The 23,204-nt window shown below is 36.6% G+C and overlaps 1 protein-coding gene across 14 annotated transcripts in view; it reads right to left on the bottom strand.

Annotated features, from left to right (window-relative positions):
• PTPN13 (protein tyrosine phosphatase non-receptor type 13) overlaps positions 1 to 23,204 on the bottom strand; it is a 204,622-nt gene that overhangs the window by 153,880 nt on the left and 27,538 nt on the right. For all 14 annotated transcript variants that reach the window (XM_069093304.1, XM_069093313.1, XM_069093268.1 and 11 more), the window contains exons 2-4: positions 17,950 to 18,069; positions 5,184 to 5,362; positions 376 to 441 (exon numbers count right to left, since the gene is read on the bottom strand). In XM_069093304.1, coding sequence (XP_068949405.1) covers positions 376 to 441; positions 5,184 to 5,362; positions 17,950 to 18,064 — 360 coding nt within the window. In that variant the 5' untranslated portion in view covers positions 18,065 to 18,069. The remainder of the gene's footprint in view (positions 1 to 375; positions 442 to 5,183; positions 5,363 to 17,949; positions 18,070 to 23,204) is intronic.

Below are 23,204 nucleotides of genomic sequence, written 5' to 3'. Positions count from 1 at the left end.
GAATTTGTCTGGTGTTTCATTGAGGGTCATTTTGTTCATAGTATACTTTTATTTTATTTATTATTTTACTTATCTTTTACTCTACTTTAGATAGCAAAATGAATTTGTCTGGCGTTTCATTGAGGGTCATTTTGTTCATAGTATACTTTTATTTTATTTTATTTTATTTATCTTTTACTCTACCTCAGACAGCAAAATGAATTTGTCTGGTATTTCATCGAGGGTCATTTTGTTCACAGAATACTTTTAAATAGACATTCAAAGAAATGCTAAGCAATCGAGCTATGCTGTTTCTGAACATATTTTAAAATATAGAAGAATTTTTTTAAAAGATGTGAAAACTAAAAATGAAAACAAATGTAAAGTCTAACTTACTTGAGTTTGAGGTACTTCATAGTCAGCTCCCCAGTACAATGTCATTCCAAGAGAATAAATATGTATCTAGGAACAAATTGCAAATCCTTAGTGGTGGTAACTTAATCATGGTATAAGAAAAACTGTAGACAGTCACAGAAGATCAGAGTATAAGCTCTGTGGAGGCAGGGACTTAACCTATTATCTCCTCCAATGCCAATTACAATGCCTCCTCACCTCCCCCCAAGAACACTTAAGAGATCTGGGATAATCTTCCATTTTGAATGAAAATATTTAGGGTTTAGTAAAAAGCAAAACAAAACAAAACTGGTACTAGAGAAGACACTTATTTTAATAATTAAAATAAAATATTGTGAGTATCAGAATATGCAAAAAATTCTCTAAGAGTTATTAAAAGTGATTTTATTATTATTAATTTATTATTATTATTAATATTATTAAGAGTTATTAAAACATTTCCCAAATGAATAGTTGTTTTAAATAAGGAACTTTATACATCCTAAATTACATGCTAATATCCAAATAGGTTCATTGAGTAAATAAAGATTAAAATATTTTATTTTTATAAAAGAGTAGCTGCATGAAACAGATGATCAGATTTTGTTTTTTAAAAAAGCAATAATAATTATTTGACTGCCCTTTCATTATATATATAATTATATACACAAATTATGTACATGCACATACATACATATACGTATGTTACTGAAAATGGCCCATAATATGCAAAACAAAAACTATTCTAACAAACTAACGTTAGTAACACTATATCTGACATTTAACATTATTAACTTTAGATCTAATGTCACTTGAATTAGTTAAATTCACAAAGGCTATAGTATTCTTTCTCTGCTTTATTTCTCCTTGGTTTGAGTAACAGGGCCATATTTATTTCATAGAAAGAATTTAGTAGTATCTCTTCTTTCCCTATTTTAATTAGTCACTAGATGTTTATTAAACAAGCCCTGTGCCAAGTATTGAGGATGCAAATACGAAAAAGAAAGACAGTTCCCCTCCCTTTAAGGAGCTTATACTCTAATAGGGGAAGACAACACAAAAAAAGGCTAAAAAGTATGGAGAGGAGAGAAGTATCCAGTATTAAGGCATAATGGAAAAGTCCAGTGGAATCCAGTCAAGTGGGAAATGAAGAGATCAGACAGCTGGCCAGGCCATTCTCCTCAAAACAGAGGTTTAGATAGGAGATATCTTCAACCAGCCCTCAAATCAGCAGGGTACAGAGTACTAAGGATACTGAAGAAGTTTATTTAGCAACCAATTTATATAATATTAGAATTGGGTTTTTTTTTTTTTAATGCTTTGATAAAATCTATTTGTAAATCCATCTGATCCTGGGGATCTTTTTCTTTGGGAGTTCATCTATGGCTTCTTTAATTTCTTTTTCTAAAACTGAGTTATGTAAATTCTCTATTAGTTGTCCCTAGAATGTGACCACACCTCCTACCCAACCAGGGCATACTATATAGATTTATACTCAGGGAGACTATAAAGAGACATGGTAGTTATGAAGAACGAATGTACACAGAAAACAAGCCCCACTGAAATGGCCACAGCTTGGTAGCATGGAGAACATGTAAAGTATGAATGTTCCCTGTCACTTCCCTGTCATCTGGGTGGCCTGATAGCAAGCTGCATCACCTTTCATGAAGTTATCTGCATGTGTTATGGGATCAATTACTGCTTTTGACACATGCAGGAATCTTTAAAGGTGTTACCTCCCCAAAGAGCCAAAAGCTACATCAGAGAAAAGGGTAGGAATCTCAACTCCGAAAGTTTCTGAGATCTGAACGTTCTCAAAGGAAAATGTATTTGTTAATCTGGATCATTAAGAAATCTACCAATTCAAGTATGCTGTCACAGAAAACTACTTTTGAGAGCTTTGAGGAAATCATTATTTCTATTATACTATGATACCCTGGAGAGCAGAGACTGTTATTTTTCAGCTTTTAGTCACACAGTAAATGTTTGTGACACTGGAATATTTCTGTACTGTCTCCTTTGTATCCAAGATTCCATTCATACAAATAAGGGGAGAAAAGGTTTTTGTTTTTTTAAGAAGAGAAGGAAAGTACCCTTCAACCTAGAATTTTTTATTCTATTCCCTTCTGTGCTAGAGAAAAGAGTTAGCCAGTTGATTCAACTTTTAAGCTTTTATTTACAAGGCAATGAAACAAACTTATCTTATTTAATATTCCTTTTTTAAAAACTTGTTTATCTTATCGGTTAGGTTGATAAAAGGAGAGGCTGTGAGAAAAGAAGAATATTAATGACTGTTGGTGGAGCTGTGAACTGGTTCAACTATTCTAGAAAGCAGCATAGAACTATGCCCAAATGTTAAGCATATCCTTTGATCTAGCAATACCACTACTACATCTATACGCCAAAGAGATCAAAGAAAGAGAAAAGGACTCATATATACAAAAATGTTTATAGCAGCTCTTTTTGCGGTTGTGAAGAAATAAAAATTGAGGAGGTGCACATCAACTGGGGAAATGGCTAAACAAGTTATGGTATATGAATGTGAAGAAATACTATTGTGCAGTAAGAAATCACAAAGGGGATGATTTCAGAGAAACCTGAGAAGACTTCTATGAATCAATGCAAAAGGAAGTGAGAAGAAGAAAAAGAACGATTTGTACCACAAACAATATCATAAAGACAAACTACTCTGAAAGACTTAGTAAACGATCGACACAATGACCAACCACAATTTCGGGGGACTCATGATGAAACATGCCCTTTACTTCTAGATAAAGAGGGATGGACTCAGTGCAGATTGAAACATATTGACTATACATATTTGTAATACACTTTGTTTTTCTTGCCTTCTAAATGTAGGGTGAGAGGAAAGGAAGGGAATTCAAAACTGAAAATAAAACTAAAAAAATTTTTTAATTGTTCATCTTAAAATCAACTGAAATTTGGTATTAAATTCTACCTCTCTGAATATTCTTCTTGCCAACTTACTAATCCATTCAATCATAACTTCTTGGCATATAAACAAAATATTTCAAAATATTTTGTATTCTTTAGTAAAAAAAGTAATTTTTTCCAACAAAGCTGTTAACCTTGGTTTAGAAAAGGCAAGTGTATAAAATTGGTGGGAAAATTCCCTTTTATTTCTATTTGACAGCTTTGCCTATGCTCATTAATCACTTTAGCCTAGAATTCAGGTCAAATGATAAGAACTGGCTTCACATTTCATAAAACATTTGGTTAAGGGCATGTACAGTCACAACAGGGCAGAGAAAATGAAACTGCTGATGTAGGATACTATTCTTGTTTAACTGGTTGCCAGGTGTATGAACCATGTGAGGACAAAGCTGACAGCTGAGCTTAAAAAGAGATGTGAAGGAAAATTGAGCTTTTATTAACTGGCATCTCTGAAGATCTCATAACCTACAGGAAACTGCTGTGTCTTATTAGCACAGTCCAGTACTATTTGGTAGGCACGTAAACATATCTTAAATGAATGGAATAATCTTTTAGGAGAAAATACAAAGCCATGAAAACTTCAAAAGAAAAAGAAAAAAAATAGGATGAAATTGAAACTAGTTGAGTTGTGGCTTTTGCTTATCACAAAAAAATTCCATTGAGGGGAAAATCTCTAGCTTGAATGTATGTCAGTCTCAGTCACTTAGAAGTAATCCAAGTGACTTAAAAAGTCTAAGTCCAGTGATTGGATAGAATTTGGGAAAATTTGAGTGTAATCACATCTTCCACAGTTATACTCATGAAAAAAAAATACCCATTTAGAAGATTTCTGTGCTATAAGAAACAAGAAATATGGAGGATTCAGAGAAGCACTAGAAGATTTAACTGATATAAGGTGAAATAAGACAGACCAAGGATTCAATATTCACAATGACTATAAGAATATGCGTCTATCAGGGTGGCTAAGTGGTGCAGTCAGAAGGACCTGAGTTCAAATCCAGCCTCAGACACTTAACACTTAACTAGCCATGTGACTTTGGGCAAGTCACTTAACCCCAATTGCTCCTCCAAAAAAAATGTGTCTATACATATACACACATACATACATACATATATAGATATATATATATATATATATAGAGAGAGAGAGAGAGAGAGAGATAAATACAAACTCAATTCTGTTTAATTATGATCAATTTTAGCTCCAGAATTTAAAAAAAATCACATTTCTCCCTTTAAAAAAAAGGGTAAGGGGTGTCAGATACGATCAAAGTTCATGTTAGTTTTTGATACACAGCTTTTATTTTCTCATTCTTTAAAATGTTAGTTTTTGATACACAGCTTTTATTTTCTCATTCTTTAAAAATCTTTGTTGTAAGGGATGGCTCACAAACAACATATATATTACAGAAGAGAAGGTGACATAAAACCAAAATATATTGATAATTTTAAAAAACTTTAAATGTCTATTGCAAGCAGACTCAAGCTATTTAAGAGGTTTGGAAATCAGTTAATTAGAGGTCTAGCACAGAAATTTTTCAATCTTTGGGAACAAAAGCTGCAAAAAAACCCTTCCCTAAATGGCACTAAAATGTCTCAATAACAAGCTAATGATGGAAATTAAGCAGCCTGTAAAGGATTTTTATTGTAAAGAAATTTGCTTCCTTAGAGCACATTCAAGTATCTTAGATTAGTTTTAGTTTAGATAAAAATTTTACTGCACTTTCTCAATAAATGACAACTTTGGATCTGAGTTTCTAGAAGTGCAATACAAAATGAATATGAATGGTAGGGGAGATAAGGGAGAAAGCTACTATTTCTATTCTCATTTTTAAATAAAAAAGAGTTGCAGTTACCTTTTCAACATCTGAGAGAGAGTTCAATGATTGGTTCTGAAGAATCTCGGGTGCAGTGAAGGCTCGAAGGTCTTGATGGGAAACACTTTCATCTGTAAATGACACACTGCCAGATGGTAATAGTAACAGAGACCATGGAGAAATGATAAAGCCAAGGGCAGTAGGGTCTGCTGTGTTCACTAGACAGATAAGGGGGAAGAGAGGAAAAGAAACAATTAAGATGCAAATCTCAATTAGCAGAACTTTCTTTGTATCACTCTGATCTTTCTTGACATGAGAGGACAACATAGTTAAATAGTTTCCTCAAATACACACACTAGGATACAAAATGGATCATTTCTTCCCAATGCCTCTATGGGATTAGGACTGAATGAAGAATAAATTGATGCTTAATACTGACTGCAGCACAGGAAGGGCATATCCCCCATCCAACTCGAAGACAGAAGCAGTACCATGTACCAACAATACCTTAATTTTTGAAAGCTGCAGAAGCATAGAAATCCTAGAAGCTAGGGAACAGAGACTGTATAAACTCATAACCTGTCATAAATAGAAAGATTTGGGGGAAGTTTTGTGAGTTAGAGAAATGATAAGGAGGTGAGATAGTGGATAAAGTACCAGACCTGGGGTCAGAAAGACTTTTGTTTAAATTCAGTCTCAAATACTTCCTAGCTGTGTGACCCTGGGCAACTATTTTAAGTTCTGTAGACCTCAGTTTCCATATCTGTAAAATGGAGATAATAGCACCTCCCTCAAAAAGTTATTATGAAGATCAAATAAGGTAAAATTTATAAAGAATTTAGTAGCCTGGCACATAGTAGGTGCTATATAAATATTAACTATTATAAAATGTCGCTGAAAATATTCATGAGACAATGTCAGCAACTGGATTCAGGAGCTGAATAATTGAAACTTGTCAGTGTTTGGGGTACAATTTTTATTTTCATCAATTACAGACTCTGAAATTGGAATGAGGTTTTTTTTTTTAGCACATGTTAATTCTTTTACCACAAAATATGATAATTTTAGGTACCTATGTCAACAACTTTCTATCCCCCCCCCCAAGGCTTTCTGTAGCTTTCATGCTGACATTCCAGAGCAATTTAGAATAAACTCCTTAGATTATAAAATTCTGTTCAGAGGAATGACTGAGAATACTCTTTGACATAAACTTAAGTTTAGTCTTTCACCTGTCCAAAGGTTGTTAATCTAAGTTTCATCATGATTGCCAATTGAGTTAGATAGCAGACTTGTAGAGTTAATGGCAAGTCTGTTATACTTATCTGTTAGCCCTGGATAGACAAAGGCCAACTGGGGCCAATGCCAGCATTGCCAATTCATCCTGAATAGGCTGTCCTGACATCTCTCCAGGTCAGAGGACAGGGAAACACTACCATGTAGTATTTGCTCTATACAGAACATTTCAGTTCCCCTATCAACTAAAGTAAAATGAGCATTCTCTTTTCAACTTCTGCAAAAGACAAGGTATCTTATACAGAGATCCTATCTCATAGCCTGAAGACTTTACTTCAAATCCTACCAGATATGGCAGCGTGTCCCTGGGCAAGACACTTAACCTTCTAGTGTCCAGGGCAACTCTCTAAGTAGCCAAGCAGATGCAGACCAGCTTTCATAGTTTCCTCCCTGGGAGATCACAGGTCAGGTAACAACAAGAAGTCAAGGTACTGTGAAATGATCTCTGTCTATGAAGTGGCACGACACAGGACAGATATGCCACTATGAGCTGGGTAACCCTGAGCATATGATATGATATGATATGATATGATATGATATGATATGACATGATATGATGTACCGTAATGTAATGTATACTATAATACAATACAATATGATAATAACGTAATATAACATGATATATGTGATATATGATATAATGTACCATAATATAATGTAATATAATACAACATAAAACATATAACATAACATAACATAACATAATATCCCCTTGGCTTCAGCTTCTTTATCTGTAAAATGAAAGGGTCTTACCTTTTCCCCAAAAGAACTAGATTTTACAACATAGCATTAACATCCAATTCTACACTATTTTTATTATGAAAAAAATAATCCCTGACCATCCAAATCTCTTGCAAGATTTGTTGTAGCTTATGTTGACAAGAGTGGGAAGCAGATTCAAAGAAGGCCAATGAGAATGTTGCCTTATTAAAAAACATAGGAGGAAACTGCCAAGCCTCTCTAGGGTAAGCTCATCACCAGGAAATGCATCATTGTGGAGATTGCCCTTAGCATTGGTACACACGCCTCATCACTACCCTCACTTGCTTCTGCCCCTCTGGAGAGCTAGAGGGCAGGGCAAAAACTCCTCCCAAAGCTTCCCTTTTGCAGAAGCATTAAAATCCTAGTCATTGCTTCATTTGCCACCAGCTGCTCTGCCAGGTTTCAAGGCTACCATCATCACGCCACTTCCTAGTGGTAGTAATGAGACGGAGAAGAAAGAGGGGGGAGAAAGAGAAAGAGGAAAAGAAGGAGAAAGAGGGCAGAGAGAAAAAGACAGGAGAGGAAGAAGATAAGGAAAAGGAGTCCTTCAATTTTCTTCCATTAAATTCTATTATGCTATTTGTTTTTTTATTTTCCACTTTCAAATAATCAATTAATTCTGAAGTTTGTTATGCTCATATGGTCTAATTTCCTTCCCTTCCTTAATCCTGCTTCAGCTCAAATTCCTTTACTCTTTCAAACTCAAAAGATTCAGTTAGACTTCTAGTTCTTTTAATTCATCACCTGACCATGTAGAGACTAATATCTCCTGCCCCCGAACCTATATCCACTCACTTTCATGGCAAATATCTGCCTAGAATATCAATTTCTCCCTGGGACCTCTGTTCAGAAAAGGTTTTCTGAAGTATACATTTGAATTCTTAAATTCTATTCCTTCCCTAATCCCAAGTACTATCTCTCGAAACTTTTCTCCTGCAATCAGCCCCAAGTCTCTTCCCACACCTGCCAAAGTGATTTACCTGAAATGCATATTACAGCCCTCTCCTTCACAAGTCTTACTCAGTGGCTACTAACTCTATTGGGATCAAATAGAAATAATTCTTTTACCTGGTCCCTTCCTACCTTTCCAGTGTTGTTACTTCGAATACTCTGACACTTAGTCTTTTTGAAGTTCTTCCTCAAGCAAAAATCAATTATTCCCATCTCCACACTACAAGCTTTTTCTCAGGTTGTTCCCCCCACCCCTCCATGCCTGGAACACTGTCTCTTTCTTCTTAATCTGTCAGCTTCCTTAGTTTCCTGGTTTTCCTTTTGTTAGAATGTAAGCACCTTGAGGACAAGGGCTGTTTTTTTACCTTTCTTTGCACCCCCAGATCTCACCACAGTGAGAGAATCCATAGTAAGTGTTTAATAAATGCAGATTGACTAAGTAATGGACTTTTGGCAGAGCTTTGAAGCAGAATGGAATTTTAATCCAAGGATCACTAAACTAGTATATCCTTCCATTGTGGTTTGTACTAACATTCACCCCAAAGAGAGAAAAGTAAAGCCCCTACATGTGTAAACATATTTATAGCCACTTGTTCTGTTGCAGTAAAGAAATGGAAATAAATTGGATGCTTGTTGATTAAGAAATAGTTGAACAAATTAAGGCATGTACATGTAACAGAATATTATTGATCCATATGAAATGACAAAAGGGGTGGATTCAGAGAAGCCAAGGAAGACTTAGCTTTAGGAACTTATGCAGTGAGATGAAATAAAGAACAATTTGTACTCTGATGACTATACTGTAAAGGAAGACATCTCCTTACTCTGCATGGGGGGGTTTGTCTGTGTTCAAAGCTTTTGTGAGCTTGGAAAAATCACAACCTCCCTGGGTCTCAGTTTCTTCATCTATAAAATGGGGCCAGGCTAGAAGACCTCTTCAATCCTTTCACTTGTGAAGCCGGGAGGGACCTCAGAGGCCTTGCTTGGTCAGTCACTGACTCCAAGTCCAGTATTGTCTTTCTTTCATCACAACTGCCTCTGTGAGCTGACCTGGAAAATCCCAGCCAAAGTCACTGAGTTGCAGTGTGACTAGGCACGGCCAGTGTCAGGCTGATCTCAATAGATATTGTTCCATAGGCTCCTGGGGAAACTGCCTGGGTTAAAGGGAAGAAACTATAGATTCAGTTCAGCATGAATGAAGAGAAACGTACATGATATGTTTCACGACATTTCCTTTAGTGTCTGATTTCATTTTTTAAAAAATGTCCCCTAAAAGTAATTAAAAGAAATAATTTAAGAAATGCAAGTCTACCTGACCTTCTTTCCATTTATCTGATTAGTACTTTTTTCTATCCCCTCCTCCTCTCTCCAGAGCCTAGGAACCAATGAAAACCTATCTACTGTCAGAGCCACTTCATCACCACTATTTCTGGATCTTTGGGGAAATCTGGTGTAAAAAAAAAAATCACAATGGCACCTTATTTATATAATTTCCATAAAGATACTCAGCGTACAGAACTTAAGATAATTCAAGGCCCCAAGTATACTAAAATTAGAATCTAAAAGGTCCTTTGGAATATCCAGTCTGAAATACTTACTAGCTGCATGACCCTGGGCAAGTCACTTAATCTTATCTAAGTCAGAAATGGCAAACCACTCCAGTATCTTTGCCAAGAAAACCCCAAATGGGGTCATGAAGAATTGGACACAATTGAAACACCTGTACAATCTACTCAATCAGCTTTATTGAGTGTTTGCTATGTACACAAATGCAGTTTCTAGCATGTCTAGGTGTTTAATCAAGTGCTTGTTGACTGACTGACAAATCTACTGCACACAACTCACATATGTGAGTATTATCTAAAGATACTAGAGATTAAGTATTAAAGGGAAGTATTTCTCAGATTTCTAGTTTAAAAGTTCACAAGACAACTGCTTATATTTTTTTCTGTGTGATTTCTGGTTATTAGAAATCTTATTCTTATATGAAATATAGTAAAAGGTAATTTGATGAGAGGTAAAAGCACCACATGTATTTTTTCTTTCTTAATTTTAACACCACTCCCAGTTTGTTTTCAAGTTTTTCACTTGTTCAGTTCTAAGGAACTTTTCTCGGCACTGAGCAAAATGCTACTTAAATCTTCTTTTACTCTGTCCAAAAAAGAGAACAATCTTGACATCTGAACACATCCAAACAATACTTCAAAACCACTGGAATTCTGCAATGGCTTCAGATCAGTGAGGCATCGAGTAGTTTTATTTTACTGTGTTAACTACCAGACTCCCGAAATAATTCCAGACTGCACAGCTTATAACAAAACCTTTGTTTTGTTTGCAAACGATGCTGACCAGGCAAACAAACAATGTGCTTCAGAAAAACTGATTCTTAAGGGGAAAGTACAGCAAGAGCGAACGTGGGGCTTTGTGGACAGGGACAATTTGATGACCTTTGAGTGTTTCTCTTGTAACTAATCTCTCATAAGCCAATGGACCCTGGTAGCTGGCACCAGGGAGGAAAGAACAAAAGCATTTTCAATGGAATGCAAATTAAAAAAAAAATTTTAAATCTACTTTTTGTTTCTTTTCCCCCACTCGTCTTAGGTCCCTTCTCACACAAGTCTTCAGAAGGGTACACACACTGACTGCTCTGATATGTTAAGCCTCTAGGTTACTCCCAAAAAGTTGGGTTTGTTGTGGGGTTTTTTTTTTGGGGGGGGGGGATCTCTTTTAATCTTCCTTTCCATCCTGTTTCTACAAAGAAAATCCAAAAACTTAATGAACCCAGATTTAACGATGGCTCTGCATTTTTCTAAAGGGCAGATAGGATGAAATTCTTTAAACTACTTCCAGTAGCCATTACATTAGGAAAGCAGAAAGCTGTAGAAAGCATAGAAAACACTTAGCCTCCTCTTCCCACCAGCCTTTGCACATCTCAATTCCCAGCACTTTTCAGATGACTCCTTATCTGTGTTATCTGGCCCCTGGTCTCCCTCCCAGTCCTAGTTAGCATTTATATAGCTCTTTAACTCAGGCAAAACACTGGACAAATATTATCAAGTAGGATCCCAACTTGGGAGGTGGGTGAAATTATTCCTCCCATTTTGCAGATAAGGAAACTGAGACTGGTTAAGTGACTTGGGGGATGGGGGTGGGAAGGTCATACAGCTCAAGACTCAGTCAGTGTCTGAGGCCAAATTTAGAATCCAGGTTTTTCTGACTTCAGGCTAGGTTCCCAATCAAGCTGGGAAAACTGCCTTCTAGACATTTCCAACTGGATTTCTAGTAGGTACATCAAATTACCTAGTTTAAAACAGAAAATATCCCTGTGGCGGCAACCACACTGGAAAACCCAGGAAGGCTGCTAGCACAGGTTCTTAGATCTGCTTTACTATGAAAGAGCTATTTAAGGGGTCAACAATCTTTTTAAATTGCATTCATTTTTAATTACATTCACTATTTAAGGAAAAGTCAGCACCCTGAACTTTAGAGAAAATACAAGCAAAACAACAGACAGGGATCTTACTGCCTGAATCAGTACTTTTCTCTGGATCGAGAAAGCCTTTACATCTGAGCAGTCAAGGAGCTCTGAACATATGGACTTTCAGAATTTCAACCAGGGAATTACAAGATCCTTCTCATAAACAAAATCCCAACACTATATACACTTCTCAGAGTCAGAAGGTATCACAACCCACCTGACTCAGTGCCTAATTAGAAATTAGCAAAAGGTGTGAAAGCCTTCCTACAAGCAAGCCTCCCTCCCCTAAGCAAGCTTCCCTCAATGGGCTCCACCTTCGGCCATTAATGGGCAAGATCTTAAATTCCATTAACATTACAATCCCTCATCCAGACTTCTCTATTTTTGTTGATGTTTCCATCATCCTTCCAGTCATCCTGGAAGGTTCACAACCTCAGAGTCACTCTCCCTTACCCACCCCACATATCCAATCAGTTGAGTTGACAAGTAATGTCCATTCCATCTCCCATTACTCAATAACTTCCCAAATGGCCTCCATGACACATCTCATTCCAATCCATCTTCCACATGGCTGCCAAAATGGTTTGCCTAAAATACAGATCTTATATCCATGCCCTATTCAAACTCCAGTAGTTCCCCATGACCTCCAGGATCAAATACAAACTTCTCTCTTTAGGCATTTAAGGCCCTTATGATAATCCCACACCTCTATTTCCTTCTCCCTAGGCTTCCTCACACTCCCCACCAACAAAGATTCCTTTTACATCAAAGGCAACAAAGCTTTCCCCTAGAACTGAATGTTTTCCCCTTCCTTCCTTTACTGAGTTTCTACAAAGCTTCTGGTTCTAACTTTAATGCTTCCTGATCACCCAAGCGCATAAAAAGTCACACCTAGGTGGAGTCCAGGTTCCTCAGACTTGGTAGATGTCTGAAGACCTGCTCTGCTGATTACCTATTATGAAGAAGGGGGCCAAGCATATTCTTGGCATTGTATTTTACTGCAGAACCTTGTTGTGTTAGGGCTAAGGAAAACTTTAACAGTTCAATCACTTGAGTGCCTCATTAAAATCAAAGCTGAACCTGATCTAAGAGGGTACCAGCATCACACTCAACATCAAAATCTGGTTTAATCAGCAATGGGAGGAGATGGCCTCATAGTTCATGTCATGGTTAGAGCAGAGGAAGGACACAATACATATGGAGGGTGAAGCAACTGGATGGCCAGATACTTCATGCTGGCACCTGGTCATGTAGGGGGAAGTTTTCTCCACAGGACAGTGAGCAGATTCCTGCTCATGTGGAATGACTATCCCAGAGGGTCCTGGAGGACAATGCCCAGAAGGGTGAGGAAAGCCCCCAATCCAGCATTCCCTGGTCACTGTTGGCTAAGCTGCAGAGGTTGGACAACCAACATAAGAGAAGAGGGGAAGAGGCTTGATTCATTTAGTAGCTAGAGAGAGAGCTTAACTTTCAGAATCTTGCAATGACAGCCTAGGAGAAGCTCTGGTGCTGAGGGACACCCAAGTGAAAGGATCTCTCCTGCCGGGAGACAAGTTGCATGCAAGAGTCTATGACCACAAATTCACTTTGCTACAGAAGACTCTGATGCATAATGAGGAATTGTTGACTGTGACCTTGACATTCCTGGTATTGCTTCTCATCATCACTGTGACTGTGCTGGAGACGTCATCATCTGCACTATGTACCCCTGATATTTCTGTGCTTCTCTGACTCATTGACTCACTATCACTATTTTTCTTTAGGAAACCTACAGTGAATTGCAGGGATATAGCATCACCCCACACATGGACTTGATTGTTAAGATATGACACTCAGTAGGTGGATTTCAGAAAAACCTGAAAAGACTCACATGAACTGATGCTAAGTGAGGTGAGCAGAACCTGGAGAGCATTGTACACAGTAACAACAAGGTTGTGCAATGATCAACTATGACTGACTTAGCTCTTCTCAGTAATACAATGATCTAAGACAACTCCAAAAGACTCATAATGGAAAATGCTATCCACATCCAGAGAAAGAATTATGGAGTCTGAATAGAGATCAAAGCATATTATTTTCACTTTTTCCTGGTTTTTTTTAATGGCTTTTCCTTTTTGTTCTGTTTCTTCTTTCACAACATAACTATGTGGAAATATATTTAACATGATTGCATATATATAACCTTTATTAGATTGCTTGCTGTCTTGGGGAGGGGAAAGGATGGGAGTGATAAAAATTTGGAACTTAAAATCTTATTAAAATGAATGTTAAAAGCAACAAAAAAAAATATTATCAGACTCAGGTTTTCCAAAGTGGGAAGAAAGAAGCCAATATTTCAGAGGGAGGTCCCCTTAATATATTACCTATATTAACAAAGTGGTATAGGAAAAGCCATGCAATTAAACGGTGGAAGGTCCTCTGTAAAGTCCTCAGGACCAGACCACAGAACTGATCTATTCCCCCATTCCCTCTAACAGGGATTATTTTTCCCTGAAAGACAACAAAGCTGTCGCTGGGTCTTGATTGACTCTTGCTTTCCTTAACAAAGCTTCCTTAAAACATCACACCCACATGAAGTTGGGGCCCCTCTAACCTGGGTGGATTTCTGAAGACCATGTACCTCACCATTATTTGCACTGCTGACTGTACCTGTTTCCACTTGGAGATGGGGGAAAAAGCCACCATATCTTGGTAGCATATTCTTGTTCAGTTAGGGCAAAGTTAACTTCCTCTTGTTAACTGCCCAATGATTTGTGAGCACACCTTGCTTCACTGCAACACCCCACTAATTAGAGCACCAGTTTAAGTCAACACCTAACAAGCTCGATAAAGCAGAGGTCTTGATGGAACTATGTATCTCTAATTCCATAGGTATCATTGAAACGTGGTAGGATAAGACCCATAATAGGAATATGGTTCTGCATGTATACACTTTCTTCAAAACAAATGGAAAAGGTAAAAGAGAAAAGAATGTGGCATTTTTTTTAAAGACATGATCATGTGTGGAAATCCAATGATCTGAGGCAAAAAGGATAGTGGAAGTCATTTGGGTGAAGATAAGGAGAGAAAGAAACAGAAGTGCTTTTGACATTGAAGTGATTATATAGGTAATTAACTCAGAAAACAGATCATAAGGCTATCAAAAAGGCAGGATATAAGCATGATGGGGGGCTATGATGATCTAATCCTCTGCTGTAGGTATGTACTTGTCAACAGGAGGATATCTCATGACTTCTTGACTTGTCTTAATTAAAATTTCCTCTTTCAAAAAGCAAGAGCAGGGAATTCTATTTTGCATCTGATTCTCACGTAATTGGAAAAACTGGTTGCTCGGACAGAAATGACAAAAACTTTGGGTGGTAAAGACTATTCTCTCTCTGAGTTTATGATAGAGGAAGTGGAGATAGGAGGATAAGAATTCTAGAATCCTGGAGAACAATTTTCCCAAGATTAGGAGGGAAGATTAAGTAGGATTTAATGTCTAAAATTCTTTTCTGTTCAGTCATTCAGTCATATCCAACTCTTCATGACCTCATGGACCATAGCACGCCAGGCTCTTCTGACACCCACTATCACCTGATCCATGGTTTATGTTCATTGCTTCTGTGAAAATATATATCCATCTCTTCCTCTGCTATTCCCTTTTCCTTTTGCCTTCAATCTTTCCCAACACTGTGGTCTTTTCTAATGAGTCCTGTCTTCTCATTATGTGGCCAAAATATTCAGCTTCAGCCTCACTATTTGTCCTCTCATTTAATAGCGTGAATTAAAATATTGACTGATTTGATATCCTTGCTATCCAGGGGCCTCTCAAAGTCCTTTATTTTTGTATTCTGAACTTAATACACATTAAAATGGGAATTTTCTAGGTACCATTGTTACTAATGATCTCTTAATTGTACAAAATACAATGAATGGTATTTTCACAGTCCTCATTCCACTTGACTTCTCTGAAGCTTCTGATACTGTTCATCCACCCATCCATTTTGATTATGTCTCTTCCTCTGACTTCTCAGCCGACTAGCTCTGGCTTGGTTTACCTCCTCTATATCTGACTACTTGGCAATCTCCATTGCAAGATCATCTTCCATCACATCCATCAAGCACAAGTATGCATCATGGCTTTGTTCTAGCCCCTCTTCTCTTCTCTGTCTATACTCTTTCTCAGTGATCTCATCAATCTCCATGGTTTCAAATCATCATTTTTATGCAGATGATTCCCAAATCTAATTATTTTTTGGACTCATGTCAATTCAGTTGTTTTCTTTTTATATCACCCATGCATAGACCAGTGTCTTACATGTAGTATAGATACTTTCAAATAAATAATTGACAAAATGAATTGAGGAATATTTATTGAATCTTCTTTCAAGTTTGGGGAAAGGCTCAATCCTTCCCAGAACCTGTTTCCTATTTCTGTGAGAACCAAAATTTGTGATGTATGTGAAAACTCTTGGTAAGCAAAAAAAGTACTTTATAACATACAAAAAGGCATTATAATCTCTTGGTAAAGGCCCTTATGTATATTCATTCTGACCTTAAGTCACTGTATTTACACTCTACTGCCACTTTTGGATCCTGAGTGTCCTACACTGGTTAAAGAAGACAATATTCTATTTGACCGGAAAGATTAATCTCTGAGACCTCACAGTCTAGGATCTACCAACCTGGAGATCACCACTGCTCTGAACCCCAGAAGTCCTAGGCTAAATGCTTACTGATCTGTTCAATTCATACCATATTCACAACTTAGTTCTACTCTTGATGAATCTTGGCATTTTTTAAAAAAACATCTATTCCAGGCTAGCATCTAGACCTTACATGTCAAACTTACATGGCATACTTCAACACTGCATTTAGCACCTTAGAAAGTCCTGTCTTCCAACAGCAAGGATATCAAATTAGTCAAATACTTCAATTCAGGTTATTCACTAGAAGGACAAATACTGAGGCTGAAGCTGAATACTTTGGCCACATAATGAGAAGACAGGATTCATTGGAAAAGACCCTGATATTGGGAAAGATTAAAGGTAAAAGGAAAAGAGGGTGGCAGAGGAGGAGATGGAGAGATAGAATGCGGGAGCTAGAGTTAGAAAGACTTGATTTCAAATCCAGCCTCTGACATTTACTAGGCCATATGACCCAGAACAAATCACTTATCCTCTGTCTGCCTCAATCAATCAATCAATCAATCAGTCAACTAGCATTTAATAACTACCTCTTTATGTGCTGGAGACACAGACCAAAACACAAAATAAACAAACAAAACCAGTTTTCTCATGTGTAAAACAGAAATAATAAAGCACTTAAAAAATCTTAAAGGGCTAGATAAATGCCAATTTTTTTCTGTGACATAGGACTTTTCAATGCAAAACCACAGAGGTTGGATTGCACATTTTTAGGGTAATAGGAAAATGATTAATCCTTGGTGTCATAATTGTTATTGAAATTATTTATAAAAAAAATATTCCTGACATGGAAAAACTTTTATTAACTGATGCAAAGTAAAATAAGAAGAACCAAGAAAGCAGCATTCACAGTGAATATAATAATGTAAACAAAAAGAAAAAGACAAAACAGAATAAAACTGAATTCTAAGTAATAGCTAAGGCTGACCCCAGAAGAGAACAGAGAAAACAGTTTCTTGTGCTTTTTTTGTAGAGATAAAAGATAATTGATGTGGAAAATTGTATATATTGTCACACATGAAATTTGTCAGTTAGTTTTGCTGGATTGCTGGCATTCTTTCTTTTCTAATCTCTTTTACAAGTAATGACTTGCTGGGTAAAAGGGGAGGCATATATATATATATATATATATATATATATATATTTTTTTTTTTTTTTAAGCAATCGGGGTTAAGTAACTTGCTCAAGTTTACACGGCCAGCTATTTCTGGGTGTGGTGCTGAATATCTGAGCCCAGATTTCATCCAGGTCATCCAGACACTGGAGCCGGTGCTCTTACTTGCTGTGCTACCTGGCCGCCCAGGGGAGGCATATATTTAGAAATAAATATAATGCAAAAAAAAAAAAAAACCCAAATATCACCAATAGAAACAGGAAAAAATTATGTTTGATAAATGATTAAACTCACTCGCCTCCTTTAAATAGAACAGTGAAGGCTAAAGGTACAGGACTATTGTTGTCTGAGCTATCCAACTCAGTTATTTTGTCAAATAGCTTTGTTCCACCATTTTTATTTGTTACAAGTCAGTGTTCAGTTGGATAAGAAGGAAAGAAATGACAGTGGAATAAAAAAAAGAAAAACCAAAAGGCAGCAATAAAATTGACACTTGATATTTTGACAAATAAAGAATACCTTTTCTGAATAATTCCTGAAGGCTTTCTGCACTTTGACTTAATACGGCCCATATCTCTTCCTCTTGCAGTGGTCCTCCCCGAACCTCCAAGGCCTCAGCTAATGACACATGCATATTATCTAGAAAAGAAAAATAATCAGAGAATTTTCACAACTGCCATTCCATAGCATTATCTTTTTATAAGTCAAAGCTCTATAAAGCAAGTCATTGAATCGCCAAAATTCCAAATCTAATTAAACATCAAAAACCAACCTAAAAGATAATGAAAAGTATAATTATATGACTTGTGGGTCTCCCACAAAAAAAGCCTAACTATTTGGAACTTGTCCCAGAAATACCATCCAAAAAATAAAATAAAAGGCCTATCCATCATCTTTCTCTTGGTCTTCTCAAGGTTCTCTCCAATTATACCAGAAAAAGTTATCTTTAGCTTCCCTCAAAGGGTCATTCTTACCATTCTCTCCAAAGTAAAAACTGCCATTTCTACAACATGCCATTTGGCTCTTAAAGCTACAGTAACAATAATGATAACCTCTGTAATAGGCTTATGAAACAAATGTCATGCAGATGGTAAAAAGCATGTACTTGAAGCCTACAGCAACACACTACCATTCCCACTGAATTTGTTTTGCTTGGCTATGAATATTTGTTACTAAGGATTTGGTTTTCTTCTTTTTTTTTTTTTATTTGAAGGAGTGATGGGAAATGATTTAGCTTTATGGTTACCAAAAAAAAAAAAAAAGGGAAAGAAAAGGGAAACATTCAAGCATTTTTCTTATTACAATGAAAAGAGCAGAAAGAAGAAGACACCATCAGGAAGGATGGTTTTGAAAATTACATATTGAACTTATTATATACTTAAAAGGAAAAGCAAACTATATAATAGTCACATTTTCATATACAATCCTTTTTCTAATCTACTTTGTATATTAAAATGTTCTTTTATGTAGTGTTGTTATAAATGTTAAAACTTCAAAAAAGAAAAATATGTTCTTTTTAAATCAAGGAAAAACAGGATTACATACTTTCAAAGGTTATATTATATATTATATAAATTAATTTATATTATTATATATTAATTATATAAATGATGAACTACCAAGGTAACCAAATATGTACCATTAAAATTATAAACACACACACACACACACAATGAAAATGAAAACCCTAAAATAATGCAAAGCAAACAGAACTAAAAGAACACTGACAATGACAACAAACATTTTTAAAACAAAAAAAAGTTATGTGTATACACATAGAAACAGGTCAAGTAGATAAAAAATGGAACACAGTAAACTATTAGATTCTTAAGGCACTTTTTACATGTGAACCTGATTCAGTTCTCTGCAACTCAATGATCTCAGGAGGGCCTAACACTAGCAGAGGGAGATTAGCTCAGGAAATGAAGGGACTCAGAGAGAGTAAGGCTAACCACCTCATCCAAGAGCATAGCAGAGTGCAGAGCCCAGATCTTGAGAGGAAGCCACAATTCAGGAAATAAAGCTGAAAAGATGAGTAAATCAAAGAATAAAAGAACCAATATAAAAAAAAATTATTGCAAATCTAAAGAATCCCTCCAGAAAGAGAATGATTCCGTAACAACTGGAAGCAAAGACTCAAAGGAAGTTATTCTCCAAAAAGATGACATGAATACATAGAAGAAAAGAAACAAGAGATAAAAAAATTAAGTAAAAGCACTGGAGGAAAGAAATGGAAGGAGAACAAAAAAAGTAGCAGGCTCCCTGAAAACTAGGATGGGCAGAATTATGATCAATTAGAAATTAGAGTAAAGTGCCGGCCCCGGAGTCAGGAGGACCCGAGTTTGGTTCCAGCCTCAGACACTTAACACCCACACAAAAAAAGTAGCCATGTAACCTTGGGCAAGTTACTTAACCCCAATTGTCCTCCAAAAGGCAAAAAAAAAAAGAAGAAGAAATTAGAACACAATCAAAAGATGAAAAAAATTTGAAAAAGTGCGAGATTTGATCTAAAAAAAAAACCTGACCAGCAGAAAAGATAGAAGAGATACTTTAAGAGATAACTTTGGACTATCTGAAAAGAATGATTTTTAAAAAGTATTAAAATAAGACACTATTTCAAGAAAGTATAAATAAAAACTGTCCATATCTATTAGAATTGGAAGGCAAGATATAGGAAAATATCCACTAATCATCTCAGGAGGTTTCAGAAGTCCAAGAAATATCATAACCCAAATTAAGAGCACCAAAGTATCTAAGAAAAAATACATTAAACATTAAGGAAGAAGTAATTCAAGTATTAAAGAATCACAACCAGGATCATAAAACCTATAAGCCTCTCTATACAAAAGAGAAGCGTTTGGAACACGATATTCCAAAAGACAAAAGAGATGGGCTTGCAGCTGAGAATAAACGGCACTCTGTAAATCCAAGGCTAGAAGGAGAAGTGGGGGAAATAGATTTTTAATGGAATAGAAGACTTTGAAGATGTTCTGATTAGAAGACCAGCACTTAATAGTAATTTTGAAATACAAACATTAGGGGTGGCTAGGTGGCACAGTGAATAGAGCATCTGTCCTGGAGTCAGGAGGACCTGAGTTTAAATCTGGCCTCAGACACTTAACACAAAAACTAGCCATGTGGCCTTGGGCAAGTCACTTAACCCCAATTTCCTCCAAAAAGCAAAAAATACCCAAACAAATTGAATAGAACAATATAATAATAGAATAATAGAATAAAATAGAACAATAGAATAAAACAAATAGAATTCTTAAAAAAAAGCTATTTTTTTTAGCAACTAGAAGAGGCTGTATCTATGTACATATGTGTGTATTAAAAAAAAACATTCTAATAAGACTTGAAGAATCAGATATCCTCTCATAACCTTAATGATGTTAAAGGATACTAAAGCAGTTAAAGAAAAAAAAAAAGACATGGGGTAGAGAGGCTCTGTTCCAAGAGTCTAAAGAAGGAAAAAAAGAGGAAAAGGAAAGCATCATTGTAGGAAGGACAAAAAAAGGGGTAGAATTTGCTATATGTGAAATCTGCGAAAAAACTGGGTTGAAAGAAGTACATAAACATGGAGGAATGAATGGGCGGATAGGGCATCAGATGAGCCTAATCTGAAGTGGGGAGGGCCTTCTCCAGCCATCCTGATCCATATCTGACCACTGGACTCAGATGACTCTGTAGGACAAAGTGCAGCTAGTGACTTTTCACAATCCTCCCTCACTTAAATCCAATTCACTTGAAAGTAATGGCATCATTTTCCTGATGTCATGATCCTCTTTGAGGATGAAGGACAAACAAAAATCTGAAGTAGACAAAAAGGATTGGACATGAAATGATTATAAATTGGGAATGGCTGAACAAATTGTAGTACAGGAATGTAATGGGATATCACTGCATCACAGTAAATGATGAAAGGATTGCAGTGAATCTATATAGTATAAACTTATGCTGAGTGAAACGAGTAGAGCCAGGAATAAATGTAAAGGCTAACACTATAAAGAAAAACAATTCTGAAAGACTAAAGACTCTGATCAATATAATGAATATCTCCTATTAATAGGATCTAGTATGTGTGTGGGGCAGCAGGGAGGGGACGGCTGGGAGGTACCAACATATCAGTACTGAGAAAAAGACAGCAATAGTTCTCAAAATGAGGTTCATGGAGCTCAGGGGTCCAGAGGTCAAATTTTTTTTCATGATAATACCAAGGTGGTAAAGATCAGTAGATCTAGAGATCTAGTAGATCTAGAGTAGTAGTAACTCACATAAATACAAAAGCTTTAAGTCTTTAGTAATTTCCAAGAGCAGGGGTCCTGAGAACATAAAATTTGAGAAGCTACCTTAGGGAATGAGCAGGTCTCTCACTCAACGTCTTTAGGTAATTCAAGTAAACAGGGCCCTGGGTTCACACTTGACTGGCAGTGTTCAAGAAATGTGTAATAAATGGGATAATTAATGAAACCCTATCTTAAGCTTATATACAAGTTTATGGAGAAATGCATATAAAATTGTTGAATGTCTATTGCACTTGGGTGTTGTTTTTTTCTTTTAAATGTATAATAAATTCTGCATATTACTTTCAAAACTCTACTTGTCTGTGGTTCCTTCAGAGCTATCTTCAGTTATTTCACAATTTCTGAGGGGCCAGATAAAAGCTATCTTAGAGGCAAAATAAATTCCTGCCTCCACCTACCTCCCCCCAAAAAACCCCAAGGACACTTTTGGCAGAAAGTGAATTCATGATTCTTAGTTTCCAATTCTAAGGTGCTTCTTTTAACTCAAACATTTATTTTCTTGTCCAATATAAGTAGATTTTAAAAAAAAAATTCAGGCATTTGACAGCTGCTTATCAATTCACAAAAGTAAACAGCATTAATTAAAAAGTTCATTCTGTAAGCTGTGACCTCAAAAAATATCAAAGATTGTCTTAAAGATTACGTATCTTCACTATTCTAGAAGTCCTTAAAAGTTAACACACTATCCCAAAGTAGCTGGAAGAATAATTTTGTAGGAAAGGACATGAAAAGCCTAACGCAGCAGGGGACAGAATTGTTTACAGGTGTTAACATTTCACATGGTTTTCAAAGCATAGAGAGAGGGCTCATGCCCTCTGTTAAAGACTGAGAGGTAGAAACTCAATGGAAATAATAACACATAATTTGCTTCTCCGTCATGTCCCAGGAGCATCAATGAGAGCTTAGAAAAGGCAGACAAAATCATCTGTTTTCAGGTTGGAACTGGCTCTAAGACAAGTGACTTGTCCACAGACATACAGAGTAAAGAGCTGAATCACGGTTCAAATCCAGATCCTCTGACTCCAAATACACTCGCCCTCTTGTGCCCACCACCACTACCACTGTTCTCTTTTTCAGTGGAAACTGCTTGATTTTAGGTCAGAGGCCCTGAGTTCAGGCAACAACCCTGCCCCTTCCTGCCTCTGTGACTTTGGACAAGTCATGTCAGCTCTCTTGGTCTGTTTCCTTAAAATGAGGACTGGCAAAGCCATAAGAGTACCTCAATATAGTCTCTCTATAAAGATCCTGAAAATGCCCCAGGCTGAGATCTCATCAGGGAATCTACATCCAGGCCAGGTCAGCAGAGGGAGGCAAACGAGGGTCTGAGCGGGTCTGGCCACTGCAGAGCATTTCAACCCACAGAAATTGAAAGAGGTACAAGCTGCACACCAGGGAAAGAAGAAACCCCAGACCCCAAAGGAGGACCTGCCCCTGCAGGGTATGGGAAGAGATGTCACCTGGGAGCTCTGT

Source organism: Petaurus breviceps, unplaced genomic scaffold (genome assembly GCF_028583685.1).
Source record: "Petaurus breviceps papuanus isolate PSGF00001 unplaced genomic scaffold, PetGlider_PUasm1.0 126, whole genome shotgun sequence".
Classification (NCBI taxonomy): Eukaryota; Metazoa; Chordata; class Mammalia; order Diprotodontia; family Petauridae; genus Petaurus; species Petaurus breviceps.
The sequence above is the reverse complement of the archived record's forward strand: the minus strand, read 5'-3'. Positions and strand labels throughout refer to the sequence as shown.